General features: G+C 39.1%; 2 protein-coding genes across 2 annotated transcripts; one reads left to right on the forward strand and one right to left on the reverse strand.

Annotated features, from left to right (window-relative positions):
- Positions 1 to 841: 841 nt before the first annotated feature.
- Positions 842 to 1,783, forward strand: LOC129553863 (olfactory receptor 52E8-like). Its single transcript, XM_055422563.2, has one exon. It carries the CDS (start codon positions 842 to 844, stop codon positions 1,781 to 1,783), a length of 942 nt encoding a protein of 313 aa, XP_055278538.2.
- A 13,000-nt stretch (positions 1,784 to 14,783) lies between these two features.
- Positions 14,784 to 15,722, reverse strand: LOC129553864 (olfactory receptor 52E4-like). Its single transcript, XM_055422564.2, has one exon. The coding sequence runs from the start codon at positions 15,720 to 15,722 to the stop codon at positions 14,784 to 14,786; it is 939 nt and encodes a 312-aa protein (XP_055278539.2).
- Between the last annotated feature and the right edge of the window lie 9,359 nt (positions 15,723 to 25,081).

The following is a 25,081-nucleotide window of genomic DNA, read 5'->3' on the forward strand; positions in this document are numbered from 1 at the left end:
AAGTAAGAAATAACACAAATTTAGAAGCAAAAAATACATATGCTTAGATTTTTTGTAATAACTTTTTAATTGTAATATAATTGCTTTACAGTTAGTTTCTGCTGTATAACATGATCAGCTATATGTTACATATATCCCCTCCCTTTTGAGCCTCTCCATCCCACTCCTCTAGGTCATCACAGAGGATGAAGCTGAGTTCCCTGTGCTATACAGAAGCTTCCCATCAGCTATCTAGTTCACACATGGTAGTGTACCTATGTCAGTGCTACTTTCATAGCATGTTGAGGAAGAAATATATTTCATATTAAGTACTGGGGGATAAGCTCGTTGATTTCAACTGGAAACCCCCAAAGGCATATGTTAGAGTAATATTTCTAGTTAAGCAAATGGTTTTAAAGGCTGCTTCTGAAATCTATAATAATGCCAATGCTCACAAATTGTAATCATTTATCAGTGGGTTAGGAATGTGTGTATCTTCTCTCAATTTATAATTAACATTTCAAAAGTTAGAGCCTAGTATAGAATCTTATATTAACTGATTTGATCTAATTTCTCACTAAAACTAGTTTAGATTATTTTGTCCAATGTCTCAATATCCATTCATTTCTTAAGGAATATTCTCCTTCATGTGCCATATATAGCAATGAAAGTAAATGAGAGGAAGAGAAGTCTGTGGAATAACATGCTCTTTCTTCTGCATTTCTAGAGAAAGTGTACATACTTATATATCTTATCGTTCTTCTGCAGTATTAGCAATATTGATGAGGCATTGGGAAGCCTTATGTAGAACTAAAGATTCCTTCAAATGAGTGGAGCATGACCATCAACAACCTTTGCCAATATGTCTCCAGCCAATATCTCATGGATTCACCCCTCATCTTTCCTGCTGTTGGGAATTCCAGGCCTGGAACATATGCAAGTCTGGCTTGGCTTTCCGTTTGGTATAGTGTATCTGATTGCCCTCCTTGGGAATGTTACCATCCTCTTGGTCATAAAGACTGAACACAGTCTTCACCAGCCCATGTTCTACTTTTTGGCCATCTTGGCTCTCACAGACCTGGGCCTGTCCACGGCCACTATTCCTAAAATGCTAGGCATCTTTTGGTTCAACCTTGGTGTGATTTCCTTTGGAGGATGCTTAACTCAAATGTTCTTCATACATCTGTTTACAGGCTTTGAAACATTCATGCTTGTAGCCATGGCTTTTGATCGCTATGTTGCCATTTGCCACCCTCTTCGATACAACACAATCCTCACCAACAGAAATACCTGTATTATTGTGGAAATAGGAATATTGAAAAATTTGGTTTTTGTTTTTCCACTTATATCCCTCCTTCTAAGGCTTTCATTCTGTGGACATAATACTATACCCCACACCTACTGTGAGCACATGGGCATTGCCCGTTTGGCCTGTGTCAGCATAAAGGTCAATATATTGTTTGGGTTAATCCTTATTTCTATGATACTTTTGGATGTTATCTTGATTGCTATATCCTATGTGAAGATTCTACATGCTGTCTTCAGACTCCCATCCCGGGAGGCCAGACTCAAAGCTCTTAATACCTGTGGTTCCCACGTGTGTGTCATCTTAGCTTTCTTCACTCCAGCCTTTTTCTCCTTTATGACTCATCGATTTGGACACAATATTCCACGTTATATCCACATCATCCTGGCCAATTTATATGTGGTCATCCCCCCTGCTCTTAACCCCATTATTTATGGGGTGAGAACCAAGCAGATCCGAGATCAGGTGGTGACAATATTTCATTTTAAAAAAGTTTGAACACTTGATTTGAAAAGAGCCTTGAAATAATTTGCTTTTCTATCCTTTAAAAATTAAAGTGTCCTTAAGATTTTATGGAGAATATGCTTTACAGAATATGATATTAAACATCATGTTGAGAGAGTCAATTCCTAGGCAGGTTGATAAGAGGTCCAGGGTTCCCGAGGAGGTGAAAGAGGTCTGGGGCTCTCAAGGAGGAGATAGGGGTCTGGAATTCTCAAGGAGGAGGAAAGGGCAAACTTTTTTTTTTTTCCTCTACATTCCTTTGTCTTAGTCACATAAGACATTTTTTCTTTAAGCCCGGAACTGATGATTACACAACAAACAAATCAGTTTAAACTCTGTACTAAAGAAAGTGAAGTTGCTCAGTTGTGTCTGACTCTTTGCGATCCCATGGACTGTAGCCACCTTCTGGACAATCCTGTTATATTAAAATGTAAATTATGGGAGTGGGTCTAGTAAGATCTTTACAGCCTTGAGACATTATTTTGATTTATTGCAATAACTAATTAAAAAGTATATAACTCCCTTGCTAACTAGCAAGGGGGGAATTTTCCATCCCCTTTCTGAGGTCTGTGTCAGAAACTTCCTCTGTCCCTTTTCTTACTTTAATAAAACTCTGATACACAAAAGCTCTTGAGTGATCTGGTCCCTGGTCCCAAAGCTAAATCTTCTTCGGAGATCATGAATCCGACATCGTTCACTGTAAGCTATCAATATTTCCTTATTTATATGCAGTATCAAATTGGAGATAAATTTACAGAGCAATTATTAGTCCCTGCTGCTGCTAAGTCACTTCAGTCGTGTCGACTCTGTGCGATCCCATAGACAGCAGCCCACGAGGTTCCCCCGTCCCTGGGATTCTCCAGGCAAGAACACTGGAGTGGGTTGCCATTTCCTTCTCCAGTGCATGAAAGGGAAAAGGGAAAGTGAAGTTGCTCAGTCGTGTCCGACTCTTCACGACCCCATGGACTGCAGCCTACTAGACTCCTCCGTCCACGGGATTTTCCAGGCAAGAGTACTGGAGTGGGTCGCCAGTGCCTTCTCCGTTATTAGTCCCTAGACAAAATTTAATTTTTATTGTTAAATAGGTGTAATGTATTTCTGTAACAGATATTAAAATCAGCATTTGAGAATTAAGTCTTAATGCAACTCAAGTAGTATTAAATAATCTCTCTATACAGAATTCGTTGAATATGATAGAGGAGTGCTATGCTGCCAAGAACTCTTACCTGTAACGGGTCTAACTAGACAGTGCTGCAAGATATGAGTTCCAGAAACACTAATCAAAGAATCTGAATGCAACCTTTTTGCTTCCATGGTAGAGTTGGTTCCCACGAAAACATAATCATAAGGTAGAAAAAAAATCAGCAAACAACATAAGCATAATTTTGTATGCAATTTCATGCTTTGTAATAGCAACTGAAGCAATTACACAGAAGTAAAACAATTCAAAGGGCTTATAAGACTTTACAGGATACACTCATTTTAGGCTCTAATTAAGATCAAGGTAAATAAAGTACAGCAGGAGAAAGAAACAGATATAGCAGGTAAACATAGAGAGATTGAAAATGTTTAAGCACAACTCCTGGGTTGACTTATCAATTGTGCATACTGAACTTCATCTTTGTTGTGAGTCACCAGAAAATGTTCAGACAACTTGTGTATGTGTACTCAGTCGTGTCTTACTCTTTGCAACCCCATGGATTGTAGCCCACGAGGTTCCTCTGTCCACAGAATTTTTCAGTCAGGAATACTGAAGAGGGTTTCCATTTCCTTCTCCAGAGAATCTTTCTAACCCAGGGACTGAGCCTATGTCTTCTGCATCTCCTGCATTGGCAGCAGATTCTTTCCCACTTTTCCACCTGGGAAGCCCATAATTTTACCCAAGCCGAGGCACATATCTACTGAAAATCTTTTATTTATTTATTTTTTATTTAATAAATGGTACAAAGCACAATGCCAAAAACATTAACAGTTAAAATTTCACCAAATGAAAAAATACTATAGAATACACAGTTGTAAAAATCTCAGTTCAGTTCAGTTCAGTTCAGTCACTCAGTCGTGTCTGACTCTTTGCGACCCCATGAATCACAGCACGCCAGGCCTCCCTGTCCATCACCAACTCCCGGAGTTCACTCACACCCACGTCCATCGAGTCGGTGATGCCATCCAGCCATCTCATTCTCGGTCGTCCCCTTCTCCTTCCACCCCCAATCCCTCCTAGCATCAGACTCTTTTCCAGTGAGTCAAGTCGTCGCATGAGGTGGCCAAAGTATGGAGTTTCAGCTTTAGCATCAGTCCTTCCGATGAACACCCAGGACTGATCTCCTTTAGAATGGACTGGTTAGATCTCCTTGCAGTCCAAGGGACTCTCAAGAGTCATCTCCAGCTCCACAGTTCAAAAGCATCAATTCTTCGGCAATCAGCCTTCTTCACAGTCAAACTCTCACATCCATACATGACCACGGGAAAAACCATAGCCTTGACTAGACGGACCTTTGTTGGCAAAGTAGTCTCTGTTTTTTAATATGCTATCTAGGTTGGTCATAACTTTCCTTCCAAGGAGTAAGCGTCTTTTAATTTCGTGGCTGCAATCAGCATCTTCAGTGATTTTGGAGCCCCAAAAAATAAAGTCTGACATTATTTCCACTGTTTCCCCATCTATTTCCCATGAAGTGATGGGACCAGATGCCATGATCTTCGTTTTCTGAATGTTGAGCATCAAGCCAACCTTTTCACTCTCCTCTTTCACTTTCATCAAGAGGCCTTTGAGTTCCTCTTCACTTTCTGCCATAAGGGTAGTGTCATCTGCATATCTCGGGTTATTGATATTTCTCCCGGCAATCTTGATTCCAGCTTGTTCTTTTTCCAGCCCAGCATTCCTCATGATGTACCCTGCATATAAGTTAAATAAGCAGGGTGACAACATACAACCTTGATGTGCTCCTTTTCCTATTCGGAACCAGTCTGTTGTTCCATGTCTAGTTCTAATCGTTGCTTCCTGACCTGCATACAGGTTTCTCAAGAGGCAGGTCAGGTGGTCTGGGATTCCCATCTCTTTCAGAATGTTCCACAGTTTATTGTGATCCACACAGTCAAAGGCTTTGGCATAGTCAATGAAGCAGAAATAGATGTTTTTCTGGAACTCTCTTGCTTTCTCCATGATCCAGCAGATGTTGGCAATTTGATCTCTGGTGCCTCTGCCTTTTCTAAAACCTGCTTGAACATCTGGGAGTTCACGGTTTACATACTGCTGAAGCCTGGCTTGGAGAATTTTGAGCATGACTTTACTAGTGTGTGAGATGAGTGCAATTGTTCGGTAGTTTGAGCATTCTTTGGCATTCCCTTTCTTTGGGATTGGAATGAAGACTGACCATTTCCAGTCCTGTGGCCACTGCTGAGTTTTCCAAATTTGCTGGCATATTGAGTGCAGCACTTTCACAGCATTATCTTTCAGGCTTTGAAATAGCTCAACTGGAATTCCATCACCTCCACTAGCTTTGTTCCTAGTGATGCTCTCTAAGGCCCACTTGACTTCACATTCCAAGATGTCTGGTTCCAGGTGAGTGATCACGCCATCATGATTATCTTCATCTTGAAGATCTTTTTTGTACAGTTCTTCTGTGTATTCTTGCCACCACTTCTTAATATCTTCTGCTTCTGTTAGGTTCATACCATTTCTGTCCTTTATCGAGCCCATCTTTGCATGAAATGTTCCCTTGATATCTCTAATTTTCTTGAAAAGATCTCTTGTTTTTCCTATTCTGTTGTTTTCCTCTATTTCTTTGCATTGATCGCTGAGGAAGGCTTTCTTATCTGTCCTTGCTATTCTTTGGAACTCTGCATTCAGATGCTTATATCTTTCCTTTTCTCCTTTGCTTTTCGCTTCTCTTCTTTTCACAGCTATTTGTAAGGCCTCCTCAGACAGCCATTTTGCTTTTTTGCTTTTCTTTTCCATGGGGATGGTCTTGGTCCCTGTCTCCTGTACAATGTCATGAACCTCCATCCAGAGTTCATCAGGCACTCTATCAGATCTAGTCCCTTAAATCTATTTCTTACTTCCACTGTATAATCATAAGGGATTTGATTTATGTCCTATCTGAATGGTCTAGTGGTTTGCCCTACTTTCTTCAATTTAAGTCTGAATTTGGCAAAAATGTAAAAAGCTACATTAAGTTATTTTACAACTGTCTCAAGCTGCAAAAAGAAAAAAACCCAATACCATACCTAAGTTATCCCTCTCTCAAAGTAATGCCATTTATGTTATAAACCATGAGCACCCCATCAAAAGACGGAAACTGCTTTTGTTAATTCATATATATATATGACTGTATCACTTTGCTATACACCTGAAACAAACACAAACACTCTAACTCGGTGTAAAGCCCCAAAGGTCTGTTATTTATTTTTATTTTATATTGTACTATATTTTATTTACAGTGTTGTGAAAATCTTTTAAACTTTATTCTTTGCATAGAGAAATCTGGGATTTCCAAAGTATGGATGGGCATCATCCAATCAATTGAAGGCCTAGATAGAACAAAAGACTGGCCTTCCTTGAAGAAATTCTGCCAGATGCTAAATATCTCTATTCCAATTATGCATTCTGGAAAAAACCACAATAGAGTTTTAGAGACCAAGTGGGCCAATGTGAGATGGGCCTGTGTTAAAATTTCATTGCTTATCTGACTTCCTTCTCTGACTGTATGGACTTTATAAAATATATAGAGATATAATTATTTTTCACAATATACTACTAAGAAACTAAAAAAAATGCAAGTCCCAGACTAAGAGAAAATACTTGCAACATATATATCAGACAATGGATTTGCATGCAGGCTGTATGAAGAACTTTTCAGACCAATAGTAAAAAGACAGCTAAATTTTAAAAATGAAGATAAAGTTTTAATAGCTATTTCACAAAAAGATTACAAATGCTCAATAAGCAAATGAAAACATGCTCACTACCACTGGTCGTTAGGGAAATGCAAATTGAAGCCACACAAGATACCATTATAAAAATTGTTAAAATTAACAAGACTAGCATACCAAATATTAGCAAGGATGTGAAGCAACCAGAACTCTCACATATTGCTGTGCATGTGTGCTAAGTCGCTTAGTCATTTCTGACTTTTTGTGACCCCATAAACTGTAGCCCACCAACCTCCTCTGTCCGTGGTGATTCTCCAGGCAAGAGTACTGGAGTGGATGGCCACACCTTCTTGCAGGGGACCTTCCAGACCCAGGGATCAAACCAAAGTCTCTTATGTCTCTTGCATTGGCAGGTGGGTTCTTTACCACTAGTGCCACCTGGGAAGCCCTTGCTAGCTTGATGTAAAATGGAAGACTTTGGAAAACAGTTATGTAGTTTTGAAAATATTGTTTAACATATGACTATCATATGACCTAAACAATATATTCCTAGGTGTTTACCCAAAATAAATTAAAAAAACAATTTTTTTTACCAAAAAAAAAAAAAAGGCTGCACGCAGATATTCATAGAAGCTTTATCTGTAATAGCTTCGAACTGAAAACCTACAAGATTTTAATTTTCTAATATAATGGCATAAGGGAAAGCAATCTTTTAATATACAATACTTCCTGAGTTTTACACCACCTATTCAGCATACTTTGGTTAATCCAGAGATGAACTAAAAATAAGAACACAAGATGGTGCAAAATTAATGAGCACTAACTAAAGCAAAATAAACAATTCCATTTACAAAAATACGGTCATCATAAATATTACTAGACATTTAATGAATTTCCTAAAATGTGTATACATATTTAATGTTATGATCCAAAAAATTTAAATGTAAATAAATAATTATAAAAAATAAATTTATCCACTGAACATACTTAGAGGGTTAATATTTAATGTGTCAATATGTATCTTTGTAGGTATTTGGAAAATTTTGGTACAACATCCTATTCTAGATCATTAATTTGATCTTTAAATCCTTATTGTTGTGCCTGGAGACTAGACTTTGCTATACATATTTGTTGTCACCTTTTATAGTATTATCTAAAACAAAAATAAGTAAATAATCCAGAAGAAATAAAAATAAAACTTTTCCTATCCAACTGGAGAAAACGAAAGAAACTGGTATCAGTATTCTAAAGAATTGCCTGCTATATTTTAACAAGTTAAAATAATAACACAAGAACTGTATGTTTAATAGTCTATTTATTTATTTTAATTAAGGTATAGTTGATCTACAACATTGTGTTAGTTTCAGCTGTACAGTAAGGTGATTCATTTATATAGACATGTATCAATATATCTAATTTTTTCAGATTCTCTTCCCTTATAAAGTTGCTGCAAATATTAAGAGTATAGTTCCCTGAGTTATACATTAGTTCCTTGTAAAGTATATTTTTTGGAGAAGTTTTAGATTCATGAAAAAATTGAGTGGAAGATAACAGAGATTTCTCTTTTATCCTCTGTCCCCACATGGATAGTCTCCTCCATTAAACATCACTCACCAAACTGGTAACATATGCTACCACTGATGAACCTGTATTGACACATCATTATCACCCAGAGTGAGTGGAGTTTACATTAGGATTCACTCAGTATTCTTCATGAGTTTGGACAAATGTATAATGACACATATTCACCAATGCAGTATCATACAGGGTCTTTCCCTGCCCTAAAAATCCTCTGTGCTCCTGTGCTATTCATCCATTTCCTAGACCTCAACTTCCGGAAACCACTGATCTATTTACTATTGCCATACCTTTTCCAGGATATCATATAGTTGGAACCATACAGTATGAAGCCATTTTATATTGGCTTCTTTCTTTTAGTAATATGCATTTAAATTTCTTCCATGTCTTTTCATGGCCTATTAGTTCATTTCTTTCAGTGTTAGCCAATAATCTGTTATTTAGATGTACCACATCATCTTTCATCCATTGAAGGACACCTTGGTTGTTTCCAAAATTTGGCAATTATGAATAAACTTGCTGTAAATATCTGAATGCAGGTTTTTCTATGGATATAGTTTTCTACTCCTTTGGGTAAATATCAGCAAGCATGACTGATTTCTGTATTATATGATAATACTGCATTTAATTTTTTAAGACTACCAAACGTCTTCCAAAGTGACTGTATCATTTCATTTCCACCAGCAATGCAGAAAAGTCAAAGGAATCAGAGATCAAATTGTCAACATCCGTTGGATCATTGAGAAAGCAAGAGAATTCCAGGAAAACATCTATTTCTGCTTTATTGATTATGTCAAAGCCTTTGACTGTGTGGATCACAATAAACTGTGGAAAATTCTGAAAGAGATGGGAATTCCAGACCACCTGACCCATCTCCTGAGAAATCTGTATGCAGGTCAAAAAGCAACAGTTAGAACTGAACATGGAACAGACTGGATTCAAATTGGGAAAGGAGTACGTCAAGGCTGTATATTGTTACTGTGCTTATTTAACTTATATGCAGAGTACATCATGCGAAATGCCAGGCTGGATGAAGCACAAGCTGGAATCAAGACTGCCATGAGAAATATCAATAACCTCAGATATGCAGATGACACCACCCTTATGGCAGAAAGTGAAGAGGAACTGAAGAGCCTCTTGTTGAAAGTGAAAGAGGAGAGTGAAAAATTTTGCTTAAAACTCAACATTCAGAAAACTAAGATCATGGTGTCTGGTCCCATCACTTCATGGCAAATAGAAAAGGAAACTGGAAACAATGAGAGACTTTATTTTTGGGGGCTCCAAAATCATTGCAAATGGTGACTGCAGCCATGAAATTAAAAGACACTTACTCCTTGGAAGAAAAGCTATGGCCAACCTAGATAGCATGTTAAAAAGCAGAGATATTACATTGCCAACAAAGGTCCATCTAGTCAAAGCTTTGGTTTTTCCAGTAGTCATGCGTGGATATGAGAGTTGGACTATAAAGAAAGCTGAGTGCCGAAGAATTGATGGTTTTGAACTGAAATGTTGGAGAAGACTCTTGAGAGTCCCTTGGACAGCAAGGAGATCAAATTAGTCCAACCTAAAGGAAATCATTTCTGAATATTCATTGGAAGGACTGATGCTGAAGCTGAAACTCCAATACTTTGGCCATCTGAAGCTAAGAAATGACTCATTAGCAAAGACCCTAATACTGGGCAAGATTGAAGGAAGGAGGAGAAGGGGACAACAGAATTTGAGATGGTTGGATGGCATCACTGATTCAATGGATATGAATTTGAGCAAGCTCTGGGAGTTGGTGATGGACAGGGAAGCCTGGTGTGCTGCAGTCTATGGGGTTGCAAATAGTTGGACTTGACTGATCGACTGAACTGAACTGAGCAATGCTCTTTTTCTTTTCCTAGTCTCTTTCTCATTTCCTGCTCAGGTAACTTCAGTAGTTTTCATAACCGTCAGCAATAAATATTGGAAAGATTTCAAGCTTTTTCCACTGATCACTTTGTTTTGATGCTTTGATAGCCCTATTTATTTGTAATATGGCTTGATATTTGGAATATTCATCTGTTTTTATCTGAACTCCTAGATATGAGATATAGGCCTTGTGCTGTGTGTGCATATGTAAGTCACTTCAGTTGTTTCTGACTCCTTACAACCCAATGGACTGTAGTCCGCTAGGCTCCTCTGCCTGTGGGATTCTCCAGGCGAGAATACTGAAGTGATTTGCCATGCCCTCTTGCAGGGGATCTTCCCCACCTGGGATTGAGCCCTTTTCTCTTATGTCTCCTGCATTGGCAGGCAGTTTCTTTACTACTAGTGCCACCTGGGAAAGCCATATAGGCCTTACCAGAAACCTATATTTATTACTATAAAATTAATTTATATAGTATAGTATTGGCACATGGATAGAAAAGTGGATGAGTGAATCAAGAAATATTCCTATCTGTTTACTAGTATCTGATTTACTCTAAAGGTGTCCTGAAATACAGTGTGGAAAAGATGGACTTTTCAATAAATGGTTCAGAATTAATTGGGATATCATATAGGAAACTTGGTCCTAATTTCACATCAGACACAAAGATCAATTCTAGATGGATCATAGAGCTAAATGTAAAAGTAAAATAATAAAGCATATTGAAGGTGGTGTTGTTTTTCAGTCACTAAGTGATGGCCAACTCTTTTGAGACCCCATAGATGGTAGCCCAACAGGCTCCTCTGTTCATGGGAATTTCCAGGCAAAAATACTGGAATGGGTTGCCATTTCCTTCTCCAGGAGATCTTTCCAACTCTGGGATTGAACTTGTGTCTTCTGCATTGGCAGACAGATTCTTTACCACTGAGCCACCAGGGAAGCCCATATTGAAGGTAACATAAGAGAATATCTTCATGTTATTAAGCTCAGCAGAAATTTCTTCAACAGGACTAAAGGACAATAGCTTTATTGAAAAATATTTACAAATTGAACTACATTGAACATGACAACTTGAATTTCTCAAAAAGCACCATGTAAAGGGTTAAAAGCTAAATCATGTAGTGGGAGAAGATACCTGCAGGTTATACATATCTGAGAAAGAACTCAAATACAGGCTATAAAAAGAACTTTCATAACTTCACTGGAAAAAATTCTACAACAATGAGCACAGATTTTACAAAGTGTTCTAAATAAAACATCCAAATGGCAAATAGTTTTTATGACACCATTAAGGATCAAGAAAATGTATACTAATGCATCACATATTCCACATAATGGGAACAAAAGCAAAAACACATCCACATCCACACACAAGCACACATAAAAAAGAAATAGTGCTGGTGAGGATGCACAGCAAATTGGCTGATACATAACTGCTAAAAATGTAAAATGATGTATAGTTCTGGAAAACTGGAACTTTCTATTAATACAAAAATAATCACTCTGCAATCATACCCTTAGAAGTTATAATTGCCTGCAAGTGTCTCCCAAACAACATGTAGAGAAATAGTTATAACAACTTTATTGAAAATATCAAAAAATGAGATAAGCCTAAATGTCCACTCAGAGTGGATAATTAAACTTGGTACATTCATAAATAATAAGGTGACATGAGGAACGCTGGGCTGGAAGAAGCACAAGCTGGAATCAAGATTGCTGGGAGAAATATCAATAACCTCAGATATGCAGACACTACCCTTATGGCAGAAAGTGAAGAGGAACTCAAAAGCCTCTTGATGAAAGTGAAAGAGGAGAGTGAAAAGGTTGGCTTGAAGCTCAACATTCAGAAAACAAAGATCATGGCATCTGGTCCCATCACTTCATGGGAAATAGATGGAAAAACAGTGGAAACAGTGTCAGACTTTGTTTTTTTGGGCTCCAAAATCACTGCAGATGCTGATTGCAGCCATGAAATTAAAAGACGCTTGCTCCTTGGAAGGAAAGTTATGACCAACCTTGATAGTATATTAAAAAGCAGAGACATTACTTTGCCAACCAAGGTCCGTCTAGTCAAGGCAATGGTTTTTCCCGTGGTCAAGTATGGATGTGAGAGTTGGACTGTGAAGAAGGCTGATCGCCGAAAAGTCGATGCTTTTGAACTGTGGTGTTGGAGAAGACTCTTGAGAGTCCCTTATACTGCAAGGAGATCCAACCAGTCCATTCTAAAGGAGATCAATCCTGGATGTTCATTGGAGGGACTGATGCTAAAGCTGAAACTGCAATACTTTGGCCACCTCATGCGACGAGTTGACTCACTGGAAAAGACTCTGATGCTGGGAAAGATTGGGGGCGGGAGGAGAAGGGGACGATGGAGAATGAGATGGCTGGATGGCATCACCAACTCTGTGGACATGAGTTTGAGTGTACTCCGGGAGTTGGTGATGGACAGGGAGGCCTGGCGTGCTGTGATTCATGGGGTCGCGGAGAGTCGGACACGACTGAGCGACTGAACTGAACTGAACTGAACTGAACATTCATAAAATGGAATACTATACAACAATAGAAAGTAACAAGTTTCACTATATGCAATCACATGAATTCATCTCATAGATATAATTTTGAATAAAATAAGCCACCACAAAGGATGCATATTACATGACTTCAGTTCAGTTCAGTCACTCAGTCGTGTCCGACTCTTTGCGACCCCATGAATCACAGCATGCCAGGCCTCCCTGTCCATCACCAACTCCCAGAGTTCACTCAAACTCATATCCATCAAACCGGTGATGCCATCTGGCCATCTCATTCTCTGTCGTCCCCATCTCCTCCTGCCCCCAATCCCTCCCAGCATCAGAGTCTTTTCCAGTGAGTCATCTCGTCGCATGAGGTGGCCAAAGTATTGCAGTTTCAGCTTTAACATCAGTCCTTCCAATGAACACCCAGGGTTGATCTCCTTTAGAATGGACAGGTTGGATCTCCTTGCAGTCCAAGGGACTCTCAAGAGTCTTCTCCAACACCACAGTTCAAAAGCATCAATTCTTCGGCGATCAGCTTTCTTCACAGTCCAACTCTCACATCCATACATGGCCACTAGAAAAACCATAGCCTTGACTAGACGGGCCTTCGTTAATTAGTATTAAAACTAGAAACTAATTTATAGTACCAGATGTGAATAAATGATGAACTCTGAAAGTTACTGACTAGCAGTGGCATGAAGGCTTCTTATGGGTGGTTGGCAGTGCCACATATTTTGATATAAGTAGTAGGTTCTTCCAAAGGTTCTGTGCTGTCCTTAAGAAACACAGGTATTCAAACAAATGCTTTTTCTGGGGCCACTGACTATGTGAACAGTTTGAATCACTTTCAAATCAGCATGCCAGAACTATTTTTATAGACCAACCTTTAGCAGTCTCATGAAATGAATACTGCACCACCCAATGGAGCTGTCTGTTGAATACTTTTGAGAAACCTGTATGCAGGTCAGGAAGCAACAGTTAGAACTGGACATGGAACAACAGACTGGTTCCAAATAGGAAAAGGTGTACGTCAAGGTTGTATATTGTCACCTTGCTTATTTAACTTATATGCAGAGTACATCATGAGGAATGCTGGGCTGGAAGAAGCACAAGCTGGAATCAAGATTGCTGGGAGAAATATCAATAACCTCAGATATGCAGATGACACTACCCTTATGGCAGAAAGTGAAGAGGAACTCAAAAGCCTCTTGATGAAAGTGAAAGAGGAAAGTGAAAAGGTTGGCTTGAAGCTCAACATTCAGAAAACAAAGATCATGGCATCTGGTCCCATCACTTCATGGGAAATAGATGGAAAAACAGTGGAAACAGTGTCAGACTTTGTTTTTTTGGGCTCCAAAATCACTGCAGATGCTGATTGCAGCCATGAAATTAAAAGACGCTTGCTCCTTGGAAGGAAAGTTATGACCAACCTTGATAGTATATTAAAAAGCAGAGACAGTACTTTGCCAACCAAGGTCCGTCTAGTCAAGGCAATGGTTTTTCCCGTGGTCATGTATGGATGTGAGAGTTGGACTGTGAAGAAGGCTGATCGCCGAAGAATCGATGCTTTTGAACTGTGGTGTTGGAGAAGACTCTTGAGAGTCCCTTATACTGCAAGGAGATCCAACCAGTCCATTCTAAAGGAGATCAATCCTGGATGTTCATTGGAGGGACTGATGCTAAAGCTGAAACTGGAATACTTTGGCCACCTCATGCGACGAGTTGACTCACTGGAAAAGACTCTGATGCCGGGAAAGGTTGGGGGCGGGAGGAGAAGGGGACGACGGAGAATGAGATGGCTGGATGGCATCACCGGTTTGATGGACATGAGTTTGAGTGTACTCCGGGAGTTGGTGATGGACAGGGAGGCCTGGCATGCTGTGATTCATGGAATCGCGGAGAGTCGGACACGACTGAGCGACTGAACTGAACTGAACTGAACCCTAGAATTGGGGCCAGTTAAAAGAACCTTGGCATCTCTATAGACAGTAGTCCTGGAGCTCTATGTGCCTTGATCACATTTCATTATGAATGAAATAATACTAAAGTCAAAGTCTTTTTTTCTGTTCCAAGATTCTGTAATTGAGAAGCACAATCTCCTTTCCCTAGATTAAAACAAATATCTCTGAGACACCTTGTATCAGCCTTTTCTCAAAAAGATGCTTGATACTTTCTCCCGAATCTGCTTAGTCCTCACTCCATAAATAACAGGATTAAGAGCAGGTGGAACAACAACATATAGATTAGCCAGGAGAATGTGAATGTATATAGGGACATTCCTGCCAAACCGGTGGGTCATGAAGGAGAAAAATGCTGGAGTGAAGAAGACTAGAATAACACAGATATGGGAGCCACAGGTATTAAGGGCTTTTCGTCTGGCCTCCCGAGAAGGAAGGCAGAAGACAGCTCGGAGTATTCTCACATAGGAGATGACAATCAGAACCACATCAACAAGCACCATGGATATGAGAATCAATCCAAATATTATGTTCACCTTTATGTTGGCACAGGCCAGTCGAGCGATACCCATGTGCTCACAGTAAGTGTGGGGAATTATTTGGTGTCCACAGAAAGGAAGCCTCAAGATGAGAAACACAAGAGGGATAACCAAAATGAAATTAACACCAAACACCACAATGAGGATGAAACCAATAGTTCTGTTAGTGAGAATCAGACTATACCGCAAAGGATTGCAGATGGCAACATAGCGGTCAAAGGCCATGGCAACCAACACAACAGTCTCCATAGCAGTGAATATATGAATGAAGAATATCTGGGTGACACAACCCCCAAAGCTAATTTCCTTTAAATTAAACCAGAATATGCCCAACATCTTAGGGATGGTGGATGTAGACAGACCCAGGTCAATGCAGGCTAACATAGCCAAGAAGCAAAACATGGGCTGATGAAGACTTTGCTCATTCTTGATCACAAACAGGATAGTGTTGTTCCCCACAAGGGCAATCAAATATACAGAACAGAAAGGAAATCCAATCCAAACATGCATCTCTTCAAGGCCTGGTACTCCCAGCAGGAGGAAAGAGGAGGGGTGGAAATCAGTGGCATTTGAGAGGAACATCTTCTCCCTGTTCTCTTGGAATCCCAGAGAAGACAAACAAATGATCAAATAAATTAAAAAAGTCAAACCATCTCAAAGAAAAGAATATAATAAATTGTGAGCACTAATCAGTAGGAAATTGTGAAGGAGATTATATGCTAGCTTTTAAAGTGTGGATTCATTCAAATCTTCAAAAACAATAATTTTGCTAAGTGTAGAAAGCAAAGCCTTTGATTGCATAATACTACTAGTTCAGGAATGAGACAGTAGCCAAATAAACAGCAGATATGTACATGTATACATGTGTATTCATATATATGTATATTTATATAACACACATATATATTTATATATACATATATAATACATATATACATATATATTTATATATACAGCAGGTAGATGGTAGAAAAATAAATTCTTTGAAGTAAAACAAAACATGACAAGTAGATGAAGTTAGTGTCATTTTAAATTTATCATGAAGAAAGTCCTCTCTAACAAAGTGACATACAAGAAGTTACACGAATGCAGTATGAGGATGATTCAGCTTAATGTTAGCAATGAACATTAAAGACCTTTGACATGGGATGACACTTCAGTTTGAATTCTAGAAAGAAAAATTTTTAGAGCTTTGGAGTGTAAGCTGAAAACAGTAATAATTGTTCTCTAATAAGGTTATGAAATAATGGCTTTAGGAAAGTTAGTAACTCTCTCTGGGGGATGAAGAAGCAGGTTTGTGAGGAAGAGTAAAGAAGTTGAATTCTCCCTCCTTGTTTTATTTTCTTGTTCTAAGTGGTTGCTGCTACTGCTACTGCTGCTAAGTCACTTCAGTCGTGTCCGACTCTGTGTGACCCCATAGACGGAAGCCCACCAGGCTCCCCCGTCCCTGGGATTCTCCAGGCAAGAACACTGGAGTGGGTTGCCATTTCCTTCTCCAATGTGTGAAAGTGAAAAGTGAAAGTGAAGTCGCTCAGTCGTGTCCGACCCTTAGCGACCCCACGGACTGCCAGGCTCCTCCATCCATGGGATTTTCTAGGCAATAGTACTGGAGTGGCTTGCCATTGCCTTCTCCAGTCTAAGTGGTTGGTGTGGCAAATTGGAGCTAGGGTCATCTCTGCTTGGGAGGTTCTCTGAACACTTCAGCTAAGTGAGACTCACGTATGATGGACAGACCAAGAAAGTCATTACATTCAACATTTTCTTTTTTTTTAATCAAGCTTTTATTGAAACATCTGTAGAAATTCACTAAAAATTCTGGATAGGAGGAAAAAGAATGTGTCTTATTTTAAAATATCTTTTTTGGTCTATGCTTTTAAGAAAAACTGAGATTAACAAAACACAAAGTGGGAAATTTTACCCTACCCCTGTCAAAAATATTCCAGCCACACCTACCTTATGCTTCTCTGCTCCTTACAGCTCCAGTCGTATTCAGGGGATCATTGTTTGTCACTATTTGTCAGAACTCATGTCCCTCGTGTCTGGCAATTCCTTACTCCTAGAGCCCAGCCTCGAGCAGCGCCACCTGCCTTAACCATGTCTGTGATTCATATGCATACTTGCAGGATCAGATTACAGCAGCATCTCCCCATCTGACTTTATATAATTGTCATAACTATAGAGATGATTTATACTTGTGCTGCAATTAACTCCCAACTCCCAGCCCATCTCACATAGAACCATTAATCCCTAGGGTCTAGAAGGTCCCTCTTCTCAAAGAAAATAGTTAATCCTCCTGTGACTGTATTTTTGTACCATGAGGTCTGTAGTTACCACCTTCATTATCAATGTCCACTCTACCCAGTTCCACAGACTCTATCCCTAAATTTGGTCTAGCAGCATTAAACTCTTAAAAGCTGTTGGCTTTGATTTATAAAAACAGAAGGAAGATGATATAATTAAAATGTATGATATAGCCTGGAATAATAATGGTTATAAAAATGCTAATGCCATGGCTTGTAAACATGGTACTGAATTTCTGTGAGCAGGAGTCCAGGCCTTCTGGAGTACACAAGCCATATCTTCTCGAATTGTACTAATTCATGGAATTTCATGGAGATTGGAGCAGTAATAGGTTTTTTAACTATACACACTCTGGACTCACAGAGATCCAACATTCCCTCCCACTGGGATCTAACATCATTGTGACTGAAAGTAGCAGCCTTAGTCTGCCATGTAAGTATTCAGATTTCAGACATGCCTTCTCATGATGTCTAAGCTCCTTGTCACTTTTTGTTGAGATGACCAACATATATTACATTCCGAGTCTAGATTACACCATGGATGAGTAGATTTACTCAACCAGGACAACAGTGTTTGGCGTAAAGAGGCTAGAAATCCTCCCACATGTGAGTGGATAAATGCAAAATGGAAATTTGAGATGTCAGTGAATATGGAAAAATAGCTTAAGAGGAAGGAATAGCAGAGAACAAAATAACTTACTGTCGAAGATGGCAGAGGAGTACATCTCTCTCCATGATACATCAGGAATACCCCTTCATACACAGAAGTGCATGCAGAACACCAGCTGAGAGCAGACAGGAGTACCTGACCAATGGAAAAGAATATATAGAATCAAAGTAGGATGAAGGAACTAGGGCGAAAAACAGGAGTGTTAGTAGGACGGGACCTGCCCCTTAGCAGGTGGGAGAACTGAAGCAGGGGTCCGATAACCACACTGGGGCAATTCTATGAGTCAGAAGAGAAACACTTAAGGCTGAGAGTGAAACAGCTGACCTGTGGCAGCCTAAATAGAATGAGAATCAGACAGTCCTTGTTGCAACCACATACTCCAGACAGGGATGCAGGTTCCGTAGAAGGCACAGCGGCTGGGAAATGGAGTTTAGGGATTGTGGAACAATCCCAGGGTGAGGGCTGCTTTTGACTGTGGAGAGACAGATCGAGGGGATGTGACGGAGGAGATTGTGATAGCAAATGCCTGTGGAGGAAAGCCAGGCAGCCATGGAAGCAAGGCAATATTGCTGAGTCATGTGTAGGGGGTGGAGTCATCACCATAGACTCTTTCTCCCCACATGCCAGCATTGGCAGCTGAACAATAGAGAGGCTGGCCCATCAAATACCTGACACACTGAACTACATAGTACAACCCCACCCATGGTGCCCCTCTGACACACTGATCTACAGAGGAGGACCCCAGGCAGGGGGCCCCTTCTATGTCCCTGACCTACTGAACAACAGAGAAGGTCCCCAGGCAAGGGAGCCCTTTAAATGCCTGAACAGGCAGAGCTACAGAGAAAGACTGGCCAAAGAGGCCTTCTGATCATCAGCTACAACTGGCTTGGAAAAAGACTCCAATAGGGCCACAACTCCTGTGGCAGAGGCAGTCCATGTCCTCTGAACACTTGGCACTAACAGGGTCCCAGCAAGCCAAGCAGCTAGCCACCTTCACGCTCAGCCCTTACTGGGGCAGAGTTGCCACAGGCAAAAAATGTCTTGCTTCTATGTATGCAGGGCCACTTCTGTCATGTCCAACTCTTTGCTACTCTGTGGACTGTGGCCTGCCAGACTTCTCTGTCTGATGGGAAAGGTGTCCTGCACCTCATCTAAACAACTAACAAAGCAAAACTACAAATCCAATCATCAGCAGACAGGATTACCACCTCACTCAGCTTTTCCTATCAGTGGAAAAGCAAACAAAAACAAAAACTCAGCACAAATCTCACCCAATAGTAAACTAACACAAGCCGCTGGACTTAAGAGTGAAGTCACTCAGTCATGTCTGACTCTTTGTGACCCCATGGACTATAGCCTACCAGGCTCCTCCATCCATGGGATTTTTCAGGCAAGAATAGTGGAGTGGGTTGCCATTTCCTTCTCCAGGAGATCTTGCCTACCCAGGGATTGAACCCAGGTCTCCTGCATTGTAGGCAGAGGCTTTAGGGCAGAAACCAAAAGGAAGAAAGAATTCAACCTTGAAGCCTGGGAAAAGGAGACATCAAACACAATAAATAAAATAATAATAATAATGAAAAGGCAGAGAAATACTACACAATGAAGGAACAAACAAGAAACACAGTAGTCCAAATAAATAAAGAGGAAATAGGTAAACTACCTGAAAAAGAATTCAGAATCATGATAGTAAAGCTGATCAAAAACCTTGAAAACAAAAGGGAGAAAATGCAAGAGTCAAATAACAAAGACCTAGAAGAATTAAAGAATAAACCTACAGAGACAAACAATTACTGAAGTTAAAAATACTCTAGAAGGAATCAATAGCAGAATATCTGAAGAAGAAGAACAAATTGGTGAGCTGGAAGATAAAATGGTGGAAATAGCTTCTGTAGAGCAGAATAAAGTAAAAAGAATGAGAACTGAGGATAATTTCAGAGACCTCTGGGACACTATCAAACATACCAACATTCGAATTATAGGGGTCCCAGAAGAAGAAGAGAAAAAGAAAGGGTATGAGAAAATTTTTGAAGAGATTATAGTTGAAAATTTCCCCAACATGGAAAAAGAAATAGTCAGTGAAGTCCAAGAGGCACAAAGAGTCTAATACAGGATAAACCCAAGGAGAAACATGCCAAAACACATACTAATCAAACTAACAAAGACTAAACACAAAGAAAGAATATTAAAAACAGCAAGGGAGAAGCAACACGTAACATACAAGGGAAACTCCATATATTTAACAGCTGATCTTTCAGCAGAAACTCAGCAGACCAGAAGGGAATGGCAGGAAATATATATATATATATATATATGCACTGAAAGGGAAAAATTTACAACCAAGATTACTGTACCTGGCAAGGGTATCACTCAAAATGATGGAGAAATAAAAAGCTTTTCAGACAAGCAAAAGTTAAGAGAATTCATTACCACCAAACATTTACAACAAATGTTAAAGGAACTTCTATAGTCAAGAAATACAAGAGAAAAAAGATCTACAAAATCAACCCCAAACAATTAAGAAAATGGCAATAGGAACTTATGTATCAATAATTACTTTTAATCTAAATGGATTAAATGCTCCAACCAAAAGACACAGACTGGCTGAATGGATACAAAAACAAGACCCATATATATGCTGTCTACAAGAAAACTACTTCAGACTTCAAGACACATATAGACTGAAAGTGAAAGAATGGAAAATATAAATTCCATGCAAATGGGAAGCAAAAGAAAGCTGGAGTAACACTCCTCATATCAGACAAAATAGACCTTAAAATAAAGAAGATTATAAGAGATAAGGAAGGACACTACATAATGATCAAGGGATCAATCCAAGAGGAAGACATAACAATTGTAAATATCTATGCACCCAACACAGGAGCACCTCAATACATAAGAAAAGTGCTAACAGACATAAAAGGAGAAACTGATAGTAACATCATAATAGTAGGAGACTTTAACATCCCATTCACGCCAATGGACAGATCATCAAAATAGAAAATTAATAAAGAAACACAAGTCTTAAATGATACATTAGATGAGATGGCTGTCATTGATATCTTCAGGACATTCCATCAAAATGCAGAAGAATACACCTTTTTCCCAAGGAGCATTTTCCAGGATGGACTACTTCTCGGGTCACAAATCAAGCATCAGTAAATTTAAGAAAATTGAAATTGTATCAAACATCCTCTCTGATCACAATGCTATGAGACTAGGTTTCAATTACAAGAAAAAAACTGTAAGAAACACAAGCACATGGAGATGAACAACACATTTCTAAACAACCAACAGGTTACTGAAGAAATCAAAAGGGAAATAAAAAATTTCTAAAAACAAATGACAATGAAAACATGACAACTCAAAACTTATGGAATGCAGCCAAAGCAGTTCTAAGAGCAAAGTTTATAGCAATACAATCCTACCTTAAGAAACAAGGAAAACATTGAATAGGCAACTTATCTTTACAGCTAAAAAAACTGAAAAAAGAAGAACAAAACCCCCACAAAATTAGTAGCAGGAAAGAAATCATAAAGATCTGAGCAGATATAAATGAAAAGGAGTGAAAGAAACAATAGTAAAGATTAATAAAATTAAAAGCTGGTTCTTTCAGAAGATAAACAAAATGGACAAACCTTAGCCAAACTCAGCAAGAAAAAAAAAAGAGAAGAATCAAATCAACAAAATTAGAGTTGAAAAAGGAGAGGTTACAACAGACAATGCAGAAATACAAAGGATTACAAGAGACCATTATGAACAACTATATGGCAATAAAATGGATAACCTGGAGGAAATGGACAGATTCTTCGGTTCGGTTCGGTTCCGTCGCTCAGTCGTGTCCGACTCTATGCGACCCTGTGGACTGTAACCTACCAGGCATCTCCGTCCATGGGATTCTCCAGGCAAGAATACTGGAGTGGGTTACCGTTTCCTTCTCCAGGGGATCTTCCCGACCCAGGGATCGAACCTGGGTCTCTCGCATTGGAGGCAGACGCTTTAACCTCTGAGCCACCAGGGAAGCCCAGATTCTTAGAAAAGTTCAATCTTCCACGACTGAACGGGGAAGAAATAAAAATTATGAACAACGTAACTACAATCACTGAAATTGAAGCTGTGATCAAAAATCTCCCAAGAAACAAAAGCCCAGGACCAGTCGGCGTCACAGGAGAATTCTATCAAACATTAAGAGAAAAGTTAATGTCTATCCTTCTAAAACTCTTTCAAAAACTTGCAGAGGAAGGAACACTTTCAAACTCATTCTGTGAGGCCACCATCACCCTGATACCAATAGCAGACAAAGGCAACACAAAAAAAGGAAACTGATCAGTTTTCACTGATGAACATAGATGCAAAAACCCTTAACAGAATTTTAGCAAACAGAATTCAGCAACACATCAAAAAGCTCATACACCATGACCAGGTTGGGTTTATTCCATGGATGCAAGGATTCTTCAATATATGCAAATCAATCAATGAGATACACCATATTAACAAATTGAAAGATAAAAAGCATATGATAATCTCAATAGATGCAGTAAAAGCCTTTGACAAAATTCAGCTCCCATTTATGATTAAAACTCTTCAAAAAAGGGGCATAGAAGGAAACTACTTCAACATAGTAAAGGCCATATATGATAAGTCTCCAGTTCAGTTCAGTGATTCAGTCATGTCTGACTCTTTGCAATCCCATGGACTGCTACACACCAGGCTTCCCTGTCCGTCACCAACTCCTGGAGCTTACTCAAACTCATGTCCATTGAATTGGTGATACCATCCAATCATCTCATCTTCAGTCATCCCCTTCTCCTTCCGCCTTCAATCTTTCCCAGCATCAGGGTCTTTTCAAATGAGTCATTTTTTCACATAAGCCTACAGCAAACATTATTCTCAGTGATAAAAACTGAAGGCATTCCTCCTAAGATCAGGAACAAGACAAGGATTTCTGCTTTCACCACTATTATTCAGCACAGTTCTGTAAGTCCTAACTACAGCAATCAGAGAAGAAAAATAAATAAAAACAATCCAGATTGGAAAAGAAGTAAAGCTCTCACTGTTTGCAGAGGACATAGGATACTATACATAGAAAACCCTAAAAATAGTATCATAAAATTACTAGAGCTAATCAGTGAATTTAGCAAAGTTGCAGGATACAAAATCAATACACAGAAATCACTTGCATTTCTATATATTAACAATGAAAAATCAGAAAGAGAAATCAAGGAATCAACCCCATTCACCATTGCAACAAAAAGAATTAGATATTTAGGAATAAACTTACCTAAGGAGACAAAAGAACTGCACACAGAAAATTATAAAACACTAGAGAAAGAAATGAAAGATGACATAAACAGATGGAGAGATATTCCATGTTTCTGGGTAGGAAGAATCAATACCGTGAAATGACTTTACTACCAAATGCTATCTACAGATTCAATGAGATCCCTGTCTAATAACCAATGGCATTTTTCACAGAACTAGAACAAAAAATTTACAATTCTTTTGGAAACACAAAAGACCCCGAATAGCCAAAGCAGTCTTGAGAAAGAAAAATGGAGCTGGAGGAATCAACCTTCCTGACTTCAGATTATACTGCAAAGCTATAGTCATCAAGACAGCATGGTACTGGCACAAAAACAGAAATATAGACCAATGGAACAAGACAGAAATCCCAGAAATAAACCCATGCACCTATGGGTACCTTATTTTTGACAAAGGAGGCAAGAATATACAATGGGGCATGGCAAGCCTTTTCAGTAAATAGTGGTGGGAAAACAGGACAGCTACACATAGAAGATGAAATTAGAACACTTCCTAACACCATACACAAGGATAAACTCAAAATTGATTAAAGACCTAAATGTGTGACTAGAAATTATAAAGCTCTTAGAGTAACACATAGGCAGAACACTTGATGACATATATCAAAGCAAGATCCTCTATGACCAACCTCCAATAGTAACAGAATTAAAAACAAAAGTAAACAAATGGGACCTGAATAAATTTAAAAGCTTTTGCACAGCAAAGGAAATTATAAGCAAGGTGAAAAGGCAACTCTCAGAATGGGAGAAAATAATAGCAAATGAAACAACCGACAAAGGATTAATTTCCAAAATATACAAGCAGCTCATATAACTCAATACCAGAAAAACAAACAACCCAATCAAAAAGTGGGGAAAAGACCTAAACAGATGTTTCTCCAAAGAAGACATCAGATGGCATACACATGAAAAGATGCTCAACATCACTCATGAGAAATGCAAATCAAAACTACAATGATATATCACCTCACACTTGTCAGAATGGCTATCATCCAAAAGTCTACAAACAATAAATGCTGGAGAGGGTATGGAGAAAAGGGAACACTCTTGCACTTTTGGTGGGAATGCAAATTGATACAGCCACTATGGAAGATGGTATGGAGATCCCTTAAAAAACTAGGCATAAAACCAGCATGCTGCTGCTGCTGAGTCACTTCAGTTGTGTCCGACTCTGTGTGACCCCATAGACGGAAGCCCACCAGGCTCCCCCGTCCCTGTGATTCTCCAGGCAAGAACACTGAAGTGGGTTGCCAGCATATGACCCAGCAATCCCACTTCTAGGCATATAAGCTGAGGAAACCAAAACTGAAAAATACACATTTCCTATTGTTCACTACAGCACTATTTACAATAGCTGGAACGTGGAAGCAATCTAGATGTCCATCAACAGATGAATGGATAAACTTAAATGTCTATATGGTAAATGGTGTCATGACTGCATAGAATCCTTGGAGAATATGTCATCTCAAACTTAATGCAAGTCAATGAGTTCTAGGTTTCAGAACTGTGACTTGGTGTAAAAGGCCTAATACATGAATATTAGCATCACTATGTAAATTTAGCCCAATATGTAGCAAGCTGACTGGATATATCTAAGAAGCAGGAGAAAAGAGAATTATAATTAGAAACTGAAATTCCCGTCTTGTCCCAGAT

Source organism: Moschus berezovskii, chromosome 14 (genome assembly GCF_049115385.1).
Source record: "Moschus berezovskii isolate FMDL1 chromosome 14, NW_MosBer_1.0, whole genome shotgun sequence".
Lineage (NCBI taxonomy): Eukaryota > Metazoa > Chordata > Mammalia > Artiodactyla > Moschidae > Moschus > Moschus berezovskii.